Source organism: Spermophilus citellus (assembly GCF_964194105.1).
Source record: "Spermophilus citellus genome assembly, chromosome: 2".
Taxonomy (NCBI): domain Eukaryota; kingdom Metazoa; phylum Chordata; class Mammalia; order Rodentia; family Sciuridae; genus Spermophilus; species Spermophilus citellus.
This window is the reverse complement of record NC_138183.1, coordinates 180,049,667-180,069,925: the sequence shown is the minus strand read 5'-3', so window position 1 is coordinate 180,069,925 and position 20,259 is coordinate 180,049,667. Positions and strand designations below refer to the sequence as shown.

At 37.6% G+C, this 20,259-nt stretch overlaps 1 protein-coding gene across 2 annotated transcripts in view; it reads right to left on the bottom strand.

Annotated features, from left to right (window-relative positions):
- Positions 1-20,259, bottom strand: part of GRM5 (glutamate metabotropic receptor 5) — a gene marked incomplete at both ends in the record, with an annotated part of 442,123 nt that overhangs the window by 42,608 nt on the left and 379,256 nt on the right. For both annotated transcript variants that reach the window (XM_081282195.1, XM_081282194.1), the window contains one exon: positions 4,022-4,961. In XM_081282195.1, coding sequence (XP_081138321.1) covers positions 4,022-4,961 — 940 coding nt within the window. The remainder of the gene's footprint in view (positions 1-4,021; positions 4,962-20,259) is intronic.

The window sequence follows — 20,259 nt, the reverse complement described above, 5'->3', positions numbered from 1 at the left end:
GAAAAATGAGAAGGATGATGCTTCCTCTTGCAATAGTTTGTGGTAATTATAAATGTTAGACTAATAAATATTTTTCAAGGTGGCAGAATATGGTCAGTGGATAATAAACTACTTTGGGGGACTATTCTATTTTTTACTTTTTCTTAATAGTCTTTGTGTTACTTCTTTACTTCCTTTTCTTTCCTGTATTCCTGACTTTTATTACTATGGCCACTATTACTAGTAGGTACTACCAGTTTCTGTGGCAGACATAATTCATTGGCTTCTCCAGTGAGTAATGTCATCCCTTTTCCCATGTAGTTTCCATTGAAGAGGCTGACAAGGCTAAGTGCACACTTTCCTGTGGTCCTATTGCAGCTCTTTAAGACACTCTCAAACAATGAGATACAAGGGCAATTCTTATAAGACTTGAAAAAGATATGCATCCTCCTAATAAAAAGGATGCATTTCATAGTCATGAAAGCTATATTGCAGCCGTCGGCCAAGAGAATGGCAGAGGTGCTGGCACTGACATCTCTAAGCCAACATCACATGCTGGGCCTCCATACTTCTTGTACCATAAAGAATATGGAACTCAAACAAATTATATCTTAAAATAGATTTTCTTAAAATAGATTCAATAGCCTCTTAAAATAGGTTTTCTCTTCCTCACAGTTAAATCTGATTTTAAAGGTTTAGCTATAATATATTAAGTAATTTTTATGTCCTGGTACTAAGCACTTAGTGCATACTACCTCTTTTAATGCTCAAAACAGGAATGATGTGCAGTTATTACTAACACTCACATTCATTTATTCCCCATTATTTAAGCTCCAGTGCGACAGATAATGTGATACACACAGACCTATGTGCAACTGCAAATTTGAAGGGGAGGTAAAATTGTAGCATAACTAGTGATATCCTACAATGTGATAAATGCTAGATTAGCACTTTGAACATTCTGATTTTGTGTCATAGAAAATAAATATTAGATGAGGGGCTGATGGAAACCATCGAGGAAAGGATGTTTAGTTTCATCTCTCTCTGAGGACTGCGGCTTAAGAGAGCAACAGGAATGTATGTGATGCAAGAGGATGATCTCTTTCTCTGCCCTATCTCTTCTCCATATAAACAGCAGGTTCCAGCCTACATATCTTAATTAATGGCCAAAAAAATCTCTACATAATTAGATTGTAATGACTCTCAGTTATAATCATGTAGATGGGCTGAGGTTTATTCAAGATCATAAAAAAGAAAACCCATAAACTATCAAAAGTCCCTCCTTGCCCTTTTTGAGATTTTAATACCCAAATGTACTGATTACAATATCTGATTATCAGGAACTACAGGGCAAGTTAAAACATTGTCACAAAATCCTCAAAAATTTTGTTTCTATTAGCACTATCAGTAAAATCTCTTGTTTTTTGTTTGTGCTTTTGTTTACCAACATAGAAACAAAGTAGTTGAAAATATTGATCAAGTGTTACTAGGGGAACATGATATCTAACGTGATCAGTGACCCAATTCTTGAGCAGAGACTAATGACTACAAAAACATGAGGGATATTGCAATACAGACTTAACCTAATAAAAGTTAATAGAATCACTGAGGAGTAGTATGCACACTTAGAGACAAGCAAAATAAAAAAATACCTATTATATAACCCTTTCTGAAATTCATTCATTCATCAAACATACCAATGAATCATTATTGAGTATCTTCTATGTATGATGCACCCTTCTAGGTATAGGTAGGCATTGAGGACACAGTGATGTGGACAAGATCCCACTTCCAAGGAGCTAACACTGCTTAAGCTGAAACACAAGTGTGCTAGGCATTTTGGCAAGGAATAGACCTTGCAAAGATGGAGATGCCGTGAGAAATTCAGACTGAATAGGCAAAGCCTCTACAGATATGTATTGCCTTTATGAGGGTCTTTTCATTATTAATATCATCTTGCTTACATTTCTGACACAGTGACTTTCAGGTATGAAGGAATGCTGACAACTGTCAACTGTCAAGTTAAAATAACATACTTAAGAATTACTATGTGGCAGATATTACATGTGTTAGTTTTAGTCCTCACAAAAACTCTACAAAGTATGTATTTCATGATCCTCATTTAACAGAGGTAGGGATTGATTCAGAGAGAGGTTATGTGAAGTTGCCTAAGATTACACTGATGGTAGTTGAGGTTGTCAGGATACAAGTCCAGTGCTTTCTAGCATAGCATTCTGCTACCTTGAGTAAAGTTATCTATTAGTGTCAAATCTTTACAGACATTTATCTCCTTCATTCTTTATAGTCCTCTGAAGTCAGTGATCCCAATTTATCAGATGAAAAAATTAAGGTGCAGAGAGAGGAAATGCCATTGCCAGTGTTCAAACTAAGGACAACACGTTACACAACCAGTGTTGTTTGCCATTACTTCAGGCTGTCTCTCTAAGGAGCCTTCCCTGATGAGTTCTTGGGAGTGCTGAGAAAGAGACTCACAATTCCTCCCTATGCCAAATTGTCTGTTTTCGATATCTCCTAGACTTCTCTGGAAGATTTTGTTTGAATAAAGGGTGATAAAATAAAAGTTTGTAAAAAATTTTCTTGGCCAAAAATGAAAAGCTGATCCTGCAGAAGTTTAGGAAAATAATGTTTCATAGAGGAGTCAGGAAGATGGATAGAAAATGTGCAGGAAGGTTAGGTATATGGAAGGTCTTCTGTGTACAAACCACAGCATTGCTGGGATTTATTGAAGAAAGGAAAGATACAATTTATGATTTGATGGATATCTTGCACAATGTGCAAGGAAAGAGATGAGAAGCAGAAAGAGGAAGGAATGGAATGAGGTATGGGTAAAAGTTTATAATACAAATAAATGGGCCTCATGGATAAACTTCTTCAAGTATCCTGTGAATCGTTTCCAAAACTTGACGGAGGCAGTATCTTTACCATCACATAATTCATGCTTTGAAAAAGTAGGGCAACTGAAAAGTAGGATTTTCATGCAGGAAAAATGATGGTATAGGAGACTAGTTCAAGCAATATTGTTTAGAGATCTATCTTCCATTCAAAAGATATTTATCTTCTGTTATATTTATCCAGCTTTTAGAAATACCGTTAAATCCTAGTAGATTTTTTGGGACTGATGCCCTGACTAGCTTTTTTGATGTGGTGCTTCTTAAATAGAGGAAATCTTTATTCCCAATCTATGGATCTGTGGAATAAGAAGTTCCTTGTCAACAATCTGTGTAGCCTTTTTAATACCTTGAAATTTTTCTCAAGCCACTGATAATATGATCTCAATGTCATTTAAAGTGTTGGGTCAGTTATAACATAAGAAAGACCCTAACAGTGTGGAAATTATTTATTGGCTATTGCATCTAGATTGCTTTCAGACAGAAATCACCTAATAGCTGCTGTTCATGATAGTGAACTTAGGGTGTGATGGGACAACAGGTAAAAGAGAATTGGGAAATTGATGAGTTAAAAGAGTTATATGCAAAGTTATTTGGTTGTTTTTGCTATTTTCAGCTATTAAGACATTTTTCAAAGAGTGCAACTTACCTATTAAAAACTAAAATGTAATTACATCTTCAAGTCTTTATGGGATGAGCAGTTGAGAGCTCCTCTCAATTTCAATAAAGGTTCAGGCACATTCAAGTGCTGTCAGATGCATAAGACTCTTGGCACTTTGCTCTTAGGAATATATTTATTCACAATAATCTTCTCTAGTCTTGTGAGCTAAAATTTAGTTCTTAATATATCTTTGTGCCCTCAGGACTTGGAGATCTTTGTCTTGGCCCAGTGATTTTACTCCGCTTTCCCTGAACTCACTCTGCTTTGGCTATACCTATATGTTTTATCTTTGGCCCAAATAAGTGGAATTGCATTTTATTAACCTCACAAAAACCATTCAATGAATAGGTCCCAAGCCTTAAGGCACTCTTCCCCCCATTGCTTCATTCACTCGGGTGTCTCCATATTAAGATGGCAAATGCCCCAGCTTCCGGTGTAGCAGCGCACCCCACTGTGCCCCCACACATTTTACCTTAGGGTTTCCCCAGAGGAGCCCCTCCTCTTCCACAGGTTGACTAGGCTGCTGGATCTGCTGGCTGCGGAGGACGACTTGCCATCCCCTACGTGCATGCGCACCACGGTAGATGTGGTGAAGGCGCTGCGCACGTTTCTCTCCGGTTTGGCCAGAATTATATACACCTTCGGCACAAACATGCAGCCTAGGGCCACTGTGGCACTGAGGCTAACTGAGAAACACATGGTGATGATTTTGTAGTTGCTGCCAAAGTAGATTGGCACAAAGGCCAGCCATATAATGCAGGTGGTGTACATTGTGAAGGCGATATACTTGGCCTCGTTGAAGTTAGCCGGAACATTCCTGGTCTTGAATGCATAGAAGGTACAGCTCAGAATCAACAATCCATTGTATCCAAGAGGAGTGACAACTCCCAGGTTGGTGGTGTTACAAATCAGATAGACTTCTCGAATGCTTGGATAGTCATGCATTATATCAGGAGGCTCCATTATAAAAAGGGCCACAATAATGCCCAACTGGATACATATGAGAATGAAAGCAATCACCAGCTGGGCACAGGCACTCATGAATCTGGGCTTTTTGGTACAGATCTTCTTCTTGCTGCCAGCCAGGATCCTCGCGATGCGGTTGGTCTTGGTTACTAGGGCTGAGTAGCTCATGGCTGGAGATAGACCAATGCCAATTCTCTGAAGATAGCAATAAATCTGTTTGGGCTTCGCAATGAGGCAGAAGGTACATAAATAGCCCAGGCAGATACCAGCAAGAATAATGTAGCAGAGTTCCCTGCTGGAGGACTTGACTACTGGAGTATCACGATAAATGATGAAGACTACAGTAACAAACAGGGTTGCCAGCAGGCCGAGGCAGGCAAACACCACAGCTGCAATGGGCTCAGGGTCACCCCACCGAAGATACTGTACTGGGATCAAATCACAACCTGCAGAGACACAGACACATGTTGAAAAAAGGGAGAGAACTTTACTTGGTTTGCAAATCCTTAAGGTAAAAGCAGCTGCTAATGAATATTTCAGTGTATCTCTCATCTACCTTTCTAACTTCGGTGTTTTTAAATTCATTTAAAAATTCAATCAGAAAATCTTTCTATTATTGACTACATACTGGGTGTTAAGAACTGTTCTAGATTGTGAAACAAAATAATGATAAACATATTCCTTGCCCACATACAAATATTTGAGACCCTTTTAGCAGTGTCCAGCATAGAGTAGGTACCTGAATAGTATTTTTTTGAATGAACAGATGAATTTTTCGACCTCTTTTTTTCTCACTTGCAATATCCTTGCTGAGAATAATATGACCCGAGGGAGTGTTGCATTGATACAGAATGACTTAGTTTATCGGTTTAGAGACTGACAATTGACTCTCCAGAACAGAAAACTCCAGAACAGAAAGGTAAACAACTCACAACCATGAGAATTGTCTCCACTCACAAACCTTTTTGTGTACTCAAGGCATGCAGTTTTTTTATATTACTTCATTATGTAGAAGAAAAATATGATAGAATATGGCATCATTTGGGTTATCTGTCATCTTTTTAAATTTCTTTAGGACAGTGGTTCTCAAACCTGGATGCATTCAGGAATCACCTAGAGATTTAAAAAAAAATACTGAGGTCTGTTTCATTGCTGAAGTTTATGACTTAATTGGATTTGGAATTGCCTGGGCATTGTAATTTTTGAAATACACTCCAAGTGCTGTTAGTGTGCATCACTAACCCTATTTTTATGTCAGTTGAGAACCATTGCTCTAGGACAATTATAATATTACCATAATATAAATGTTTTTTTTTTAATTGAATTGAGATAATAGCTTCATTGAGTAGAAAAGGAGGCAAGAAACCAGGACCATGAACATTGAGGGAATATGGCAGAGATTACTAATTGACTGTAAGGATCCATTTTTCCCTTTTCCCACAGCAACAGATACACAATTTTATTTTGGATGATAAAAGATGCAACTCAAATACAATGTTTTCCAGCAACCATTGCTGTCAAATGTGGCAGATGTATAGGTTTTAGCAAATAAGTTGTAAAGAGGATTCCTTAAAGGAAAATGATTCATCTTGGAGATGACACACTTCAGATTTTCTTGTTTCTTTCATCTTCTTCCTAGAACATAAAGGCTATGTCTGTACCTCCAGCAATTACCTTACTCTTTGAAGTAATGTTAAGGATAAAAAATATTTTCTGGGTTTGAAAGAGAAACTCGGGGGGGGGGGCAAATTCCTGATAACCATGAAACCTGTTATTAGCTCTGGATTATGTATGTGCATATCTCCTTTGCCTAAAGCTACTTAACTTATTTTGTGATATATATGCAGCCAAACAAAATATTAATTGATATAAAGTAGGGTTTTCCTATCACCTTGTCATTTTCCCTGATTGGGGTATTGCCATGTCTTCGAATATCAATGGTAACTGGGAGTTAGGGAAGACAACACCACCTACTGATGATCAAGAAGAATGTGATTCTTCCAAAATATGCCCGTGGGCAGCTCTGTTGAAGAAAGGAAATAAAGGAAATGTTTTTTTCTTCTTCCTATTATTTCTGTCCCTTTGGTCTCCTATCTCAAAATCTCATGTTCCAGATAATAGCATTAGTATTATAGTTAAGTATTATGGTTAAATTCATTAAGGATTCAATAAGAGTTGTGAGTTAGCTTGAGCTCCTCAACACATTTTGAAAAATTGGTCCTATGGAAAAATGTATTCTTATTCTAATTAAGTGTGCATTTAGTATTGAAACAAAGTTCTTTTAGCATTTAAAATTTTGAGGATATCCCAGACAAAACACAAGATAATTATTAAGTATAACATCATTAATTATAAATAAATGCATATGTTACTGCTAATGAATATATCAGTATCTATATTTTAAGGTATCCATGTCCATATGTGATGCTTATATGCTAAAATACAGTCTCTGATGCCTTAGTAGGCTATAGAGCTTAGTTTTATATTTAAAAATTTGTTCCTTATAGAAAATATTTTATAAAGAGAAAAATTAATCATTCTTTATTCTTGTACTAAACATTATTTATAGCATTATTTGACAATCAAATTTATTATCCACTGCAGTTAATTATGTAGAGACTTGTTTCCACTGGTAAGTCATAAACTACTAATATCCACAAGAATTTATTGGTATAGGAAACATCATGGGTAGAAGTGGTGTGAGGCAGGAATACTTTCATTAGCTAAAATAATCTACTAAAAAAACATCAATATTTACTTTAAGGACTTTACTTTTTTTCCCCTTTGTTCTGCTAAATTTTAATTGCTTACATCTAAATACAATTAGCATCTCAATTTCTAAATGTTTTGCACAGGATATTTTTATGTCAGATATATTCTTGAACTCTTCACGTGCAACCAATTAACATTACGTGTGAAACTAAAGAAAGCTCATTAGATGTATGTGTTGGGAAAAATATGCATGAGACATGCCTCTAATGTGATGCTATTATTTTCACAAGTTTACCAGAATTTATTCATTCAAATGAATTTTTTTCATTTAATGCAAAACACTGAGAAAGATTTATGTTTGGTTTTCACAAAGCTAAACTGCTATTGCACAAAATACTTTTTATAATTATTCCCTGTGAATAGCAAATTAGACTCTTACTAGAATGCTATAATCACTTATAATCTTATAATTGAATGATATCTTAAGAGTTTCCAAAAAATAGATATGTATCACATACTTGCAGGAGATCACAAAAATAAAATTCTGGGGTCTAAACTCAGGAGATTCTGAGTCAGTATTTTGTGGTGGGGCAAAGGAATCGTCTTTTGAATAAGCAACCTCAGTGTCTGTAGAGGTAGTCCTGAGACCTTGATTGGCAACTCAATCTTAGAGATTATTAAATTGACCTCATTCAGTATGTGAATGTCTTATGGGCTACCTTTGAGAGGTGGTAAACCTGGCCTCACTTTAGGCTTTTCATGACTAAGACTAATAGCAGTGATGGAAAAGCAGGAGTCCACAGTGGCAGCAAGAGACTGAAGAAAGCCTATTCTGAAAGCTATCACAACAAGGCAGTCAAAGATGATTAAGATGGAAACTTAGTCACTGTACTGGGGAAATTAACTGTAAAGAAATTTCAGAAGCAGGATTGAAAGAAATTATAAAGTACACAGGAGATTCAAGGAGAGTGGTTTCAAACTGAGTTGATGGTAATGTTATTAATTAAGATGAGGACCACAGAAAGAAAATTGCTCCGGTTTGGATTTGTTATGTTTGAAGTGTCTATGACCAAGTGAGCATATGGAAACAGAGGCTTAGGTAAGACATTAGGGTAGAAGTTATAGCTTTAGGAACCATCTGTTTAAACATAGAAATAGAAGACATGGCCAGGCGTGGTGGCACATGCCTATAATTCCAGAGGCTCAGAAGGTCGAGGCAGGAAGATCACAAGTTCAAAGCCAACCTCTGCAATTTAGTGAGACCCTGAGCAAGTTAACAAGCAAGACCCTGTATCAAAACCATAAATAAATAAATAAATAAGTTGGGGATGTGACTCAGTGGTTAAGTATCCATGTTTAATCGTTAGTACCAAAAACAAATAAACAAACAAACAAAAACAGATAGTTTAATAGGTTAACTTTAACAATGAAGTTTTAGTTTTTCTTTTCTTTATCCTCACCCAAATATCATGTATGAAGCATCAATTGTTAGCTTTACCAATATCTTCCCACGGAGTATATCATTATGTTTTCCTCTCAACTCTGATATCTATTTGTTTTGAATGAGGAGTAGTGTTTCTCCTAAGTTGGAACATGTTGTACCAAAGCTCAGAATCTTGAGATAATGCTGATTTATTATGATACAAATTTAAATGCCATTTATTATCCCACTTTCTATAGCACTGGTCAGCAAACATCTGAATACCTAGTTATTCTTTTTCAGTTTCTTCTTTATTTTCTTCTAATTACTGGACATTTTTCATTAATAGTTTTTTTTAATCCCTTGATTTATTCTTGGTATAATGGTAAATTTCTAGAAGTATATTTAGAGGCTAGGAATCTTAATTGTATACATTTTATAGTTTTCTTATGTATTTAATTAATATAGCATGTTATTGTAGTTTATGTTAAATAATCTTGAACATGGTAATGAAGTTTCATCTAACAAATATTTTGTGATCATCAGAAGATATGCATTAACATTCTTTTCTAGAAATGTATTTGAACCACAGACTAGAAAGCCAAATCCTGCATTCTGATAGCATTCATTTAAGTAGATGTTCATATCTCACTTTCTCTCCCTTTCATGCTTGATTCATAATTTTATGGTTCTTTAGAATTATCCATCATTTCATAGTGTGAAGTGAGTGGCATACATTGCAAATATAAATGCTTACTTTATATTTGGGGGAACGTGGGCTGCCAAAACTACTGTCCATATTCATCACATGATTCCACCAATCTGTTCCCCATACCTCTAATAACAGAATAGACAACTCACTGATTTTCTGAACCCCTGAAAACAATGTGACTGCTCACTTACAGCTGGTACTCATGCTTAGTGTTTTGGTATTAGTCCTACACAATGAATATTCCTCTAGTCAATAGTTCTGAGATGCTGCATTTTCAAATCCTGTTCTAAGTGTCTGTTCAGGCAGAGGGAATGAAGGACAGATACCTGACATTCTACAAGTCAGGCTGAGCAGGAACTCCTTTACAAGCTCTATAACATCTATGTATTTTGGGGTAAAGGAATTTGCTGCTGAGAATCTCTGAGAATAAGATGTATGTGTTCTCAGATGCTGATCAGACCATTTCAGGGGTACAACTGATAAGGGACTATGGAGACTACCCCAATACACGAGCAGTGGAACTGCCCAAAGCACAGGACTGGTGACTTAGAAACAGCATGCTTGCTTTCAAACTGCTCTACCAGTAACCATTTGTCTGCCTTTCCTCCTTTCTTTACCTCTCTGGATCTGGATCTCTAGGATGTTGTGCTTGGATTTCAGGGATGTGCAGACTTAATTCTTTCTGAATTGAACACATCCCCAATCTTTTCATATTTTCTATTTATTGAGCTTCAGCTATAATTTTTCATCATTTCCACAGTCTAAGAATGCTGTTAATTTCAACATTCTTTTTTTTTTTTTTTTTTGGTATTGGGGGTTAAACCCAGGGATTGAACTCAGGGGCACTTGACCACTGAGCCATATCCCCAGCCCTATTTTGTATTTTACTTAGAGACAGGGTCTCACTGAGTTGCTTAGTGCCTCACTTTTGCTGAGGATGGCTTTGAACTTGGGATCCTCCTCCATCAGCCTCCCCATCCCCAGCTGTTTTTATTTTCATTTTTAGACAGGGTCTCACTACATTGCTGAGGTTGCTTTGAATTTGCAATCTTCCTGCCTCAGCCTCCTGAGCCCTTGGGAATACAGCCATGCACCATCATGCCCAGTTTGTGTTTTACTGTTTACAACAACAAAGTCCCTAAGTCCTCTGCAGAGAAAGAACATTCTAGAGTGAAGTGATTTTTACTATTACCTTAGCTTGAAATAAAACATGCCATGATCATACCATGAAATTAAAATTCAGCCTCTTTCCAAAATGTTAGACAAGATTCATCAGTGACTCATTTGGAAACTGCTTTTGTACCATTAATGTTAGTGTGAACAAAAGGAAAAAACTAACATTTCCTGAGTGCCTCCTACATGCCAGATGATGCACCAGAAATTTTATGTCTTCTTCATAATAAATAAATAAGTGCAATTATCTTTATTTTGCAGAGAGAAACAATATGAGCTTTAATAAGATATATTTACTTGCAGGGACTAAGATTGAAACCTCAAGGCTATTTATTTACTTATTTATGCTTTTTTTTTGCTACACCATGGAGGAATTATCATCAACTGGTCCTCTGAAAGGGGTTCTCAGGCTACTTAGTAGGAAATAGAATCCCGATTGATTAGTCACGTCTACCATGGGCATGGCTAATGATGGCAAATGCATTTGATAGTTGTTATTCTAACATAAATCCAAGCTTTCTTCTAAGAAATTCCATTCTTTTCAGCTTTGCAGCAAGCTTCTCAGTCTAGTCTATGTGTCCTGGAAGTCTCTGGCCAAAGACATATAATGGTGTTGCTGCTCTTATGTCCCTAAAGTTATCTAGCATAGAACATTTTCTGTGTTTCCAATAGGCACAGAGAAGCACAGCACAAGGGAACAAGAATTAATTGTGAACAATCCCCATTTTGCTGGAGTGGACTCATAACCCTCCAGTCGTCATTGGACCCAGTCTATTATATACCCTTCATGGTTTATTACATATTTTTGTTTTAGATTCCCTTAATAAAATCCCTCAAAGAGCTGGAAATTCAGAAGTATATTTTTATTTAGTTTTTTTTATTTTTGTTCTTCTTTATTGGTTATATTTTATTGGAGGATCTGAAATTGTATGCCAAGATTTATTTCATAATTAAGACATAAAGAATGATTTAATAGTACCACGGAGTGCTAAAGGGAAGGATTATCACAGATGCACATTTGTAGGAACAGCTTTGAAAAATATGACTTCTGGTCATACTGCAGATGAATAAGAGTGGAAAAACACAGCATATGTATTTCAATAATAAAATGTGCTGACTGAAATGCTTGCCTCTTGTCTACTTTCCCTCTATCTCTCATCACTAGCTAACTTCTCATTATTCTTCTATTTTGTAGATCCTCTTTGAGGATGATTATTCCAATTCCCTGAGTCTGAATGACAGGTTCCTCCCATTTAGTCAAAGGGCTCTCTGGCTTGTGTCTATGTTTGCTTGTCTGTTTCATGTGGTAGACTGAGCAATCTGAGAGCAGGAAACTGTTTCTTTGTTTATTGCTGTATTTCTAGTGCCAAGAACAGTGCCTGGCACACAGTCAGCAGTTAAGTAGGTTGTATGAATGGATGATTACGTTAATGAAGAGGACAAGTGGGGAATAAGAAGACATACACTTCCTTTTCAGCTTGCAAATGCACATTTCCTGGGGATATGAGCCTTTTATTCTATTGATGTGTGTCTCAATGTTTCCATAACATAGAGATAATACAGAATTCCCTTACCTATAATAACAGTTCTAATTTTAAGAAATCCTTGTAGAAGAATTCACAGATAAGAAATTAAACACCAATGACCGGAAAAAGGTCAATAAAGAAATTGCTTGTGACTTCAGATGTAAAATGCTTCAAACTAATTTTTGTATTTTAATAAAATCAAGCATTGAAGTCATCACTTTAAAACCAACACACTCTCAGTGGAGTTTCACATATTTAATAATAATAACTGTATTAATAATTTACTATTACATTCTATTTGCCTAGTTTGCTGGATTCTTTGTTATTGTTGCTTGTTTGCTTATTTTTTCAAATAAGTTACATACAGAAAAGCATTTTTTACTCCTGGTTTTTCGTTCAGATATTTAAAGGGTTTCTGATTTTTATGACTCAGTTTTTGCAACCTCTTTCTAAACCCTTCTGTATTTCCATAAATCCTTGATTTTCTTCTTTTTTGAGATAGGCCAGGATGGTTGTAAGGCTTGGGCTTATATTACCTTTCCTATGGATTTTTGCAAAACTGTATTCATATTCTGACATAAATTTTACTTTCTGTTTCTTTCCCCAAGCCTGTAAGATTCTAAAATTTAAGTGACACAATATTATAAATATTTTCTCAACTGAGCTACTGGTATATACTTGATGAATTTAAAATGCTTGTTTCTATTCTAGAGAGAAAATAAGAGAAAACCTACACGTAGAAGAAAGGTACATAAGAAGAAAGATTAATGCATTAACCTACCCATTAAAAAGATTGAAAATTATTCACATAGCACAACTAGGGCACATTGCTCACTTCTTAGTTGCGTATAGGTTGTTGAGCATCTTATTGTATTTATGGTGCTGGGTCAGCACCATGGTGACAGAAAGGCAGTCTCTGTTCTTTTAAAATAGAGTACTGTCCCAACACTCAGGGTCTGTGACTACACCACTGGCACTGTGCCAAGCACTTTATGCTTAAAACCTTCTTTAATGCCTCAACATTCTGATAAGGTAAGGACTGCAGTTTCATCTCTTTTTGGTTAAGGAAGTATAGAGGTAGGGTTGGAACTAAAAAGTATTTGAAAGGAATCATAGAAGAAGAAATAAAGACATGGGAAAAGAGAAGAATGTAAAGGAAACAACCCAAATACAGGTCAAATATGCAAAAGGATAACTCTGCAACATAGCAATATAGTGTCATAAGAAAATTAGAAAGTTCCAGGGAATTACTGCTGAGAGTACAGATGGGAAACCAGTAAAAACTTTAGGAGGAAAGATGAAAATACCTGCCTGTCTGCCTGTTAAAGATTAGTACAAGGACCATATAAGAAAGTCTGTGACTTGAAAAGTGGCATAATAATTATGAAGTAAGGAAAAGGAGAAAAATAGAAGCATATACATAAAACAGAAGTGACTCAACATCTGCTAAATTGCCTGTGCGTTTTAATAGATTGTTTCCAATGTTCTTCAGGGGAATAACCAGACTGTTTTATTTTTCTAGCCTCTTCGTAGATAAACAGCCCTGAGTAAATGGTATTATATTGTCAGAAATTGTCTGTAAGTAGAAGGCAGAGCGCAATGCTCTATGAATTTTTCACTCGTCTAATGCAGTATTTAACAGGTGTCAGGACAGTAGACATTTATCTGTTTCATATTGCTCATGTAATATACCAATGCTTAACGAATCATTTTCCAAGTAGGTTAGACAATATAGTGGCAAACACTACATTAAAATGTTTTATGTTCTTGGGGAGAAATGTGATCATTTATTTTGGGTAAGCTATATCTATCAAAAACTGAAATCAATGAAACCACATACTTTTCTGTAGTCTGGGCATGTCAGTGCGGTTTTGACCATGCTTATATTGTTTTGGCCAGACCACAAACTTATCACTGTGAGGAAGAGCACAGTGCACATTTTTCATTGCATGGTTTCTGGCAGGATAAATACTGGTTTGTGTTTTCTTTTAGGACTTGTTTTGAGAGGTTCCATTGAGATGGGTTTTCAGCACCTTTTTTTTTTTTTTTTGGTCCTGGAGTAAGTGGTGTTTACATCTATAAATACACCACACAATTTATATATCTGATAGGAAAGCACATTTATATGTTGATAAGAATTTATAAATTGGAAAAGAAAAAGGCTTTTTACAATTGATCAGTGTATGACCCATGGCATATTATTTTTTTTTAAATCATTACTTATTTCAGTATTAATCAAAACATCTTCTTCAAGCTCATTATTTGAAAAGAATCAATGAATAGAATTTTTTTTCACTACATTTTAGAGATCCTTTAAAAAAAGAATGCAGAGAGTCACAGGAAAAAGGACAGATTTTATATGAAGACAGGACAGGGCTTCAGCCCTGATTTCTGCTTACTATGTTATCACAAGCATAGCTATTTTCTGTTTTTAATCCGTTTCCTGTAAAATAAGGATCATGATTCTAACCTTTTTGAGATTTCAAGTGGATTAGCAGGCAGAATACAAAGTTCCTATTAAGATGGGTGACAGGTACTTAATATATGGGGATTTGTGTCTTGGCTTCCATTGCACAAATTCAGGGTCTACTGTAGTCTAGGAGCTTACTAATCCAAGTTAACAAAAAATACATCAAAATTTCCCTGCCTTTTAGTTTATTTTCCAACTGGGAAGACTGACAACAATAAATTAATACATAAACTATATAAAATATTAAATACACAAACTATATAAAATATTGAAGCATATGAAACAGAGAAGAAAAGGTAGAACTGGGTAAGAAGGGGATAATTTTCAGTATTCAGTTGGTTGCTTTTGGTAGACATTTGAGCAAAGACTTGGGAGAAAGGATATTAAACATGTGTGGATCATTTCCCCAGCTGTTTCCTTTGCTTGGGAATTTTTCATTCACAAAACTTAAAAAGTAAAGAAACTTCAGATGTTGTAATGGAGGAACAAAAGGACCTATGTGTTGGGATGGGGGACCAGATGAGGTGAAGCATAAACAGGAAGATATGTAACAAAGGGCTAGATCATACAGAAGTAGAATTTGTAATGAGTTTGATTTTTGAATGAGATAGCTATCAACTAAATACAACCAACTAAATACTGAAAACTATCCCTTTCTCACCCAGTTCTACCTTTTCTTCTCTGTTTCATGTGCTTTCTTTTAATATTTTATATAGTTTGTGTATTTAATATTTTATATAGTTTATGTATTAATTAATTTTTGTCAGTCTTTCCAGTTGGAAAATTCTTACATTTTTGCATGTCTGTGCTTGGGTATTGGAAAGAGGCTGTAAATAGGGTCAAGGGTCCAATAAGGGAGACTAGCCCAGAAATTATTGCATCAGTAAACATGATTAATGATAATTGCTAGTCCATATACTGGGACCTATAGTGGAGGTAGTGGGAAGTGATAGAACTATGGAAGTGAAGAAGGAGCCATTGGGATTTCCTGACCGATAAAAGGTATGAGAAAAGTCTAAAAGTAATTCCACAGTTACTGTCCTAAGCTACTGAAAGCTACTGCGGCGCGCACTGGGAAGCGGCGAGGTGCCGGAGTGGGGGTGCAGCGATGCAGATTCTGGGAGCTCCTGCCAGTGGTGCAATGGCCGTGCTTAGTGCTGAGTTCCGGCTTTGAGACAGAGGAGAGAAGCGGTCCAGTTTGGTTCTCGACACCAGTCGGACCACGGAGGAGGACAGCAGCCGCCATCTTGGAGAGCTGATGTAATCATCCCTGTTTTCTACTGATCTCAGCTCATTCAGCTATGGAACAGGTGATTTCAGGCTGGTATTTGCCTGTGTCTCGCAGACAGATCGCTCAGGCTCTGGGCTGGAGAACCAGTGGAGAATACTCCTAGGGGCTCGCTCCTGGCTCTGAGCGGCCGGATTCTGGTTCCCGGGGCTGCTTTGGCCCAGGGCTGGGGAACCTGCGGAGACTGCGTGTTGAGGCCAGCTCCAAGTGGAGCGTGCGCTGAGCTCGGGGCGGCTGTGTTCTGATTCCCGGAACAGTTTTGGCCCAGGGCTGGGGAGCCCGCAGGGACTGCGTCTTTGAGCCTGCTCCCAGCGGAGCGTGCACTGAGCTCGGAGAGCTTGGAGTGGCTGGGCTCTGGCTCCCGGAGTTGCTTTGGCCTGGGGCAGGGGAACCCGTGGGGGTCGCTCCTTGGAGTCTGTTCCTAGCGGAGCGTGAGCCAGGATCGGAGAGGCCGGGTTCTGGCTCCCAAAGCTGCTTTGGCCCAGGGTTGGGGAACCTGCGGTGACTGCTTCTCGGTCCGGGTCCTGCTGGGTGCTGTGGGGGCCAGGGGGGCAGAGTGGAGCTGCCGCCTGCACCCAGAGCAGGCCAAGTGACCTGCCGGCGTGGTATCACGACACCCCAACTGCAGCTGGGGCCGAAGAGAGTAGCCGCCCACGCCTAGAACAGGACCAGCGACCCAATGGCATGGTAGCCAAGTCACCCCATTTGGAGTAGGGGCTGTGCAGAGCCGCCGTCTGAGCCTGCAAGGTAGGCAGACCTGTGATCCACTGGCAGGACAGGCCCGGTAGGCTGCCAGCGTGGTGGACATGTAGCACCGAGGCAGTCACGTCACACTGGTTGGAGTGGGGGTGGAGCAGAGCCGCCGCCCGTGTCCGGAAAAGGCCCAGCGACCCGTTGGAGAGGCAGTCAGGTACCCCCACTGGGAGTGGGGGCTGAGCAGAACTGCCGCCCGAGCCCGCAAGGTAGGCAGACCTGCGACCCACCGGCGGAACAGGCCTAGAGGCCTGCCAGCGTGGTAGTTACATCACCACAATTGGAGTGCGGGCAGAGCAGAGCTGCCACCCGCACCCGCAGGGTGGGCAGACCTACAACTGACCAGAGTGGTAGACAGATCACCCTAATTAGAGGAGGAGCACAGCCACTACCCGCCCTGCAAGGGAGATTTTCCAACTATACAAGAGCAATATAAATAAACAGGGGGAAAAATTTCAAAAACACAACAGTTTCACCAAGCAGAAAGAAACGCAAGCAGTATGAAAAGACAAGGAAAGAAAGGACCACAAGCAATGCAGGTCAACTCAACTTTAGAAGAGGTAATAACTGCAACAGATGGAATGTCAGAAAAAGAGTTCAGGATATACATGCTTCAGATGATCTGGAGTCTCAAGGAAGACATGAGACAGCAAAATCAGACAATGAAAGATCACATTGACAAGGAACTACATAAACAAATCCAGGAAGTAAAAGATCAATTACACAGGGAGATAGAGGTAATAAAAAACAAACAAATAGAAATCCTAGAAATGCAGGAAGCAATAAACCAACTTAAAAACTCAATTGAGAATACTACCAGCAGAGTAGATCACTTAGAAGATAGAACATCAGACAATGAAGACAAAGTATTTCAACTTGAAAAGAACATAGAGAGCTCAGCAAGACTGCTAAGAAACCATGAGCAGAACATCCAAGAAATATGGGATAACATTAAAAGACCAAACTTAAGAGTCATTGGGATACAGGAAGGCACAGAGCTCCAAACCAAAGGAATGAACAATCTATTCAATGAAATAATACAAGAAAACTTCCCAGACTTGAAGAATGAGACAGAATCCCAAATCCTAGAAGCCTACAGGACGCTGAATGTGCAAAATCATAAGAGATCCACACCTAGACACATTATAATGAAGATGCCCAACATACAGAATAAGGAGAGAATTTTAAAAGCTACAAGAGAAAGGAAGCAGATTACATTTAGGGGTAAACCAATCAGGATAACAGCTGATCTCTCAACACAGACTCTGAAAGCTAGAAGATCCTTGAATAACATATTTCAAACACTGAAAGAAAATGGGTTCCAACCAAGAATTGTGTATCCGGCGAAATTAAGCTTCAGGATGGAAGATGAAATTAAAACCTTCCACGATAAACAAAAGTTAAAAGACTTCGCAGCTAGAAAACCATCTCTTCAAAAAATCCTTGGCAAAACATTACAGGAAGAGGAAATGGAAAATAACAGTGAAAACCAACAGTGGGAGGTAGGACAGTAAAGGGGGGAAAGTAATCAAAGAGGAAAACAAATCAGGTTTAGTAACATTAATAAACAAATATGGCTGGAGGAACAAACCATATCTCAATAATAACCCTAAATGTTAATGGCTTAAACTCACCAATTAAGAGACACAGGCAAGTTGAATGGATCACAAAACAAGACCCAACAATATGCTGCCTACAGGAGACGCATTTGATAGGAAAAGATATACATAGACTGAAGGTGAAAGGTTGGGAAAAATCATACCACTCATATGGACTGCGGAAACAAGCAGGAGTGTCCATACTCATATCTAATAAAATAGATTTCAAGCCAAAGTTAATCAAAAGGGATAATGAGGGACACTGCATACTGCTCAAGGGAACCATACACCAACAAGACATAACAATCATAAATATATATGCCCCAAACAATGGTGCAGCTATGTTCGTCAAGCAAACTCTTCTCAAGTTCAAGAGTCTAATAGACCACCATACAATAATCATGGGAGACTTCAACACACCTCTCTCACCACTGGACAGATCTTCCAAACAAAAGTTAAATAAGGAAACTATAGAACTCAATAGCACAATTAACAACCTAGACTTAATTGACATATATAGAATATACCACCCAACATCAAGCAGTTACACTTTTTTCTAAGCAGCACATGGATCCTTCTCAAAAGTAGATCATATATTATGTCACAGGGCAACTCTTAGACAATATAAAGGAGTAGAGATAATACCATGCATCTTATCTGATCATAACGGAATGAACTGAAAATCAACGATAAAAGAAGGAAGGAAAAATCAGGCATCACTTGGAGAATGAACAATAGGTTACTGAATGATCACTGGGTTTTAGAAGACATCAAGGAGGAAATTAAAAACTTCTTAGAGTTAAATGAAAACACAGACACAACATATCGGAATCTATGGGACACATTGAAAGCAGTTCTAAGAGGAAAATTCATTGCTTGGAGTTCATTCCTTAAAAAAAGAAAAAACCAACAAATAAACGATCTCATATATCATCTCAAAATCCTAGAAAAAGAAGAGCAAAACAACAGCAAAAGAAGTAGAAGGCAAGAAATAATTAAAATCAGAGCTGAAATTAATGAAATTGAAACAAAAGAAACAATTGAAAAAATTGACAAAACTAAAAGTTGGCTCTTTGAAAAAATAAATAAAATCGACAGACTCTTAGCCATGCTAACGAAGAGAAGAAGAGAGAGAACTCAAATTACTAGCATACGGGATGAAAAAGGCAATATCACAACAGACACTTCAGAAATACAGAAGATAATCAGAAATTATTTTGAAGCCTTATACTCCAATAAAATAGAAGATAATGAAGGCATAGATAAATTTCTTAAGTCATATGATCTGCCCAGATTGAGTCAGGATGATATAGACAACCTAAACAGACCAATAACAATAGAGGAAATAGAAGAAACCATCAAAAGACTACCAACTAAGAAAAGCCCAGGACCGGATAGGTATACAGCAGAGTTTTACAAAACCTTTAAAGAGGAACTAACACCAATACTTTTCAAGCTATTTCAGGAAATAGAAAAAGAGGGAGAACTTCCAAATACATTCTACGAGGCCAACATCACCTTGATGCCTAAACTAGACAAAGACACTTCAAAGAAAGAAAACTACAGACCAATATCTCTAATGAACCTAGATGCAAAAATCCTCAATAAAATTCTGGCGAATCGGATTAAAAAACATATCAAAAAAATTATACACCATGATCAAGTAGGATTCATCCCTGGGATGCAAGGCTGGTTCAATATACGGAAATCAATAAATGTTATTCACCACATCAATAGACTTAAAAATAAGAACCATATGATCATCTCGATAGATGCAGAAAAAGCATTCGACAAAGTACAGCATCCCTTTATGTTCAAAACTCTAGAAAAACTAGGGATAACAGGATCATACCTCAACATTGTAAAAGCAATCTATGATAAGCCACAGGCCAGCATCATTCTGAATGGAGAAAAATTGAAGGCATTCCCTCTAAGATCTGGTACAAGACAGGGATGCCCTCTCTCACCACTTCTGTTCAACATAGTCCTCGAAACACTGGCCAGAGCAATTAGACAGACGAAAGAAATTAAAGGCATAAAAATAGGAAAAGAAGAACTTAAATTATCACTATTTGCAGATGACATGATTCTA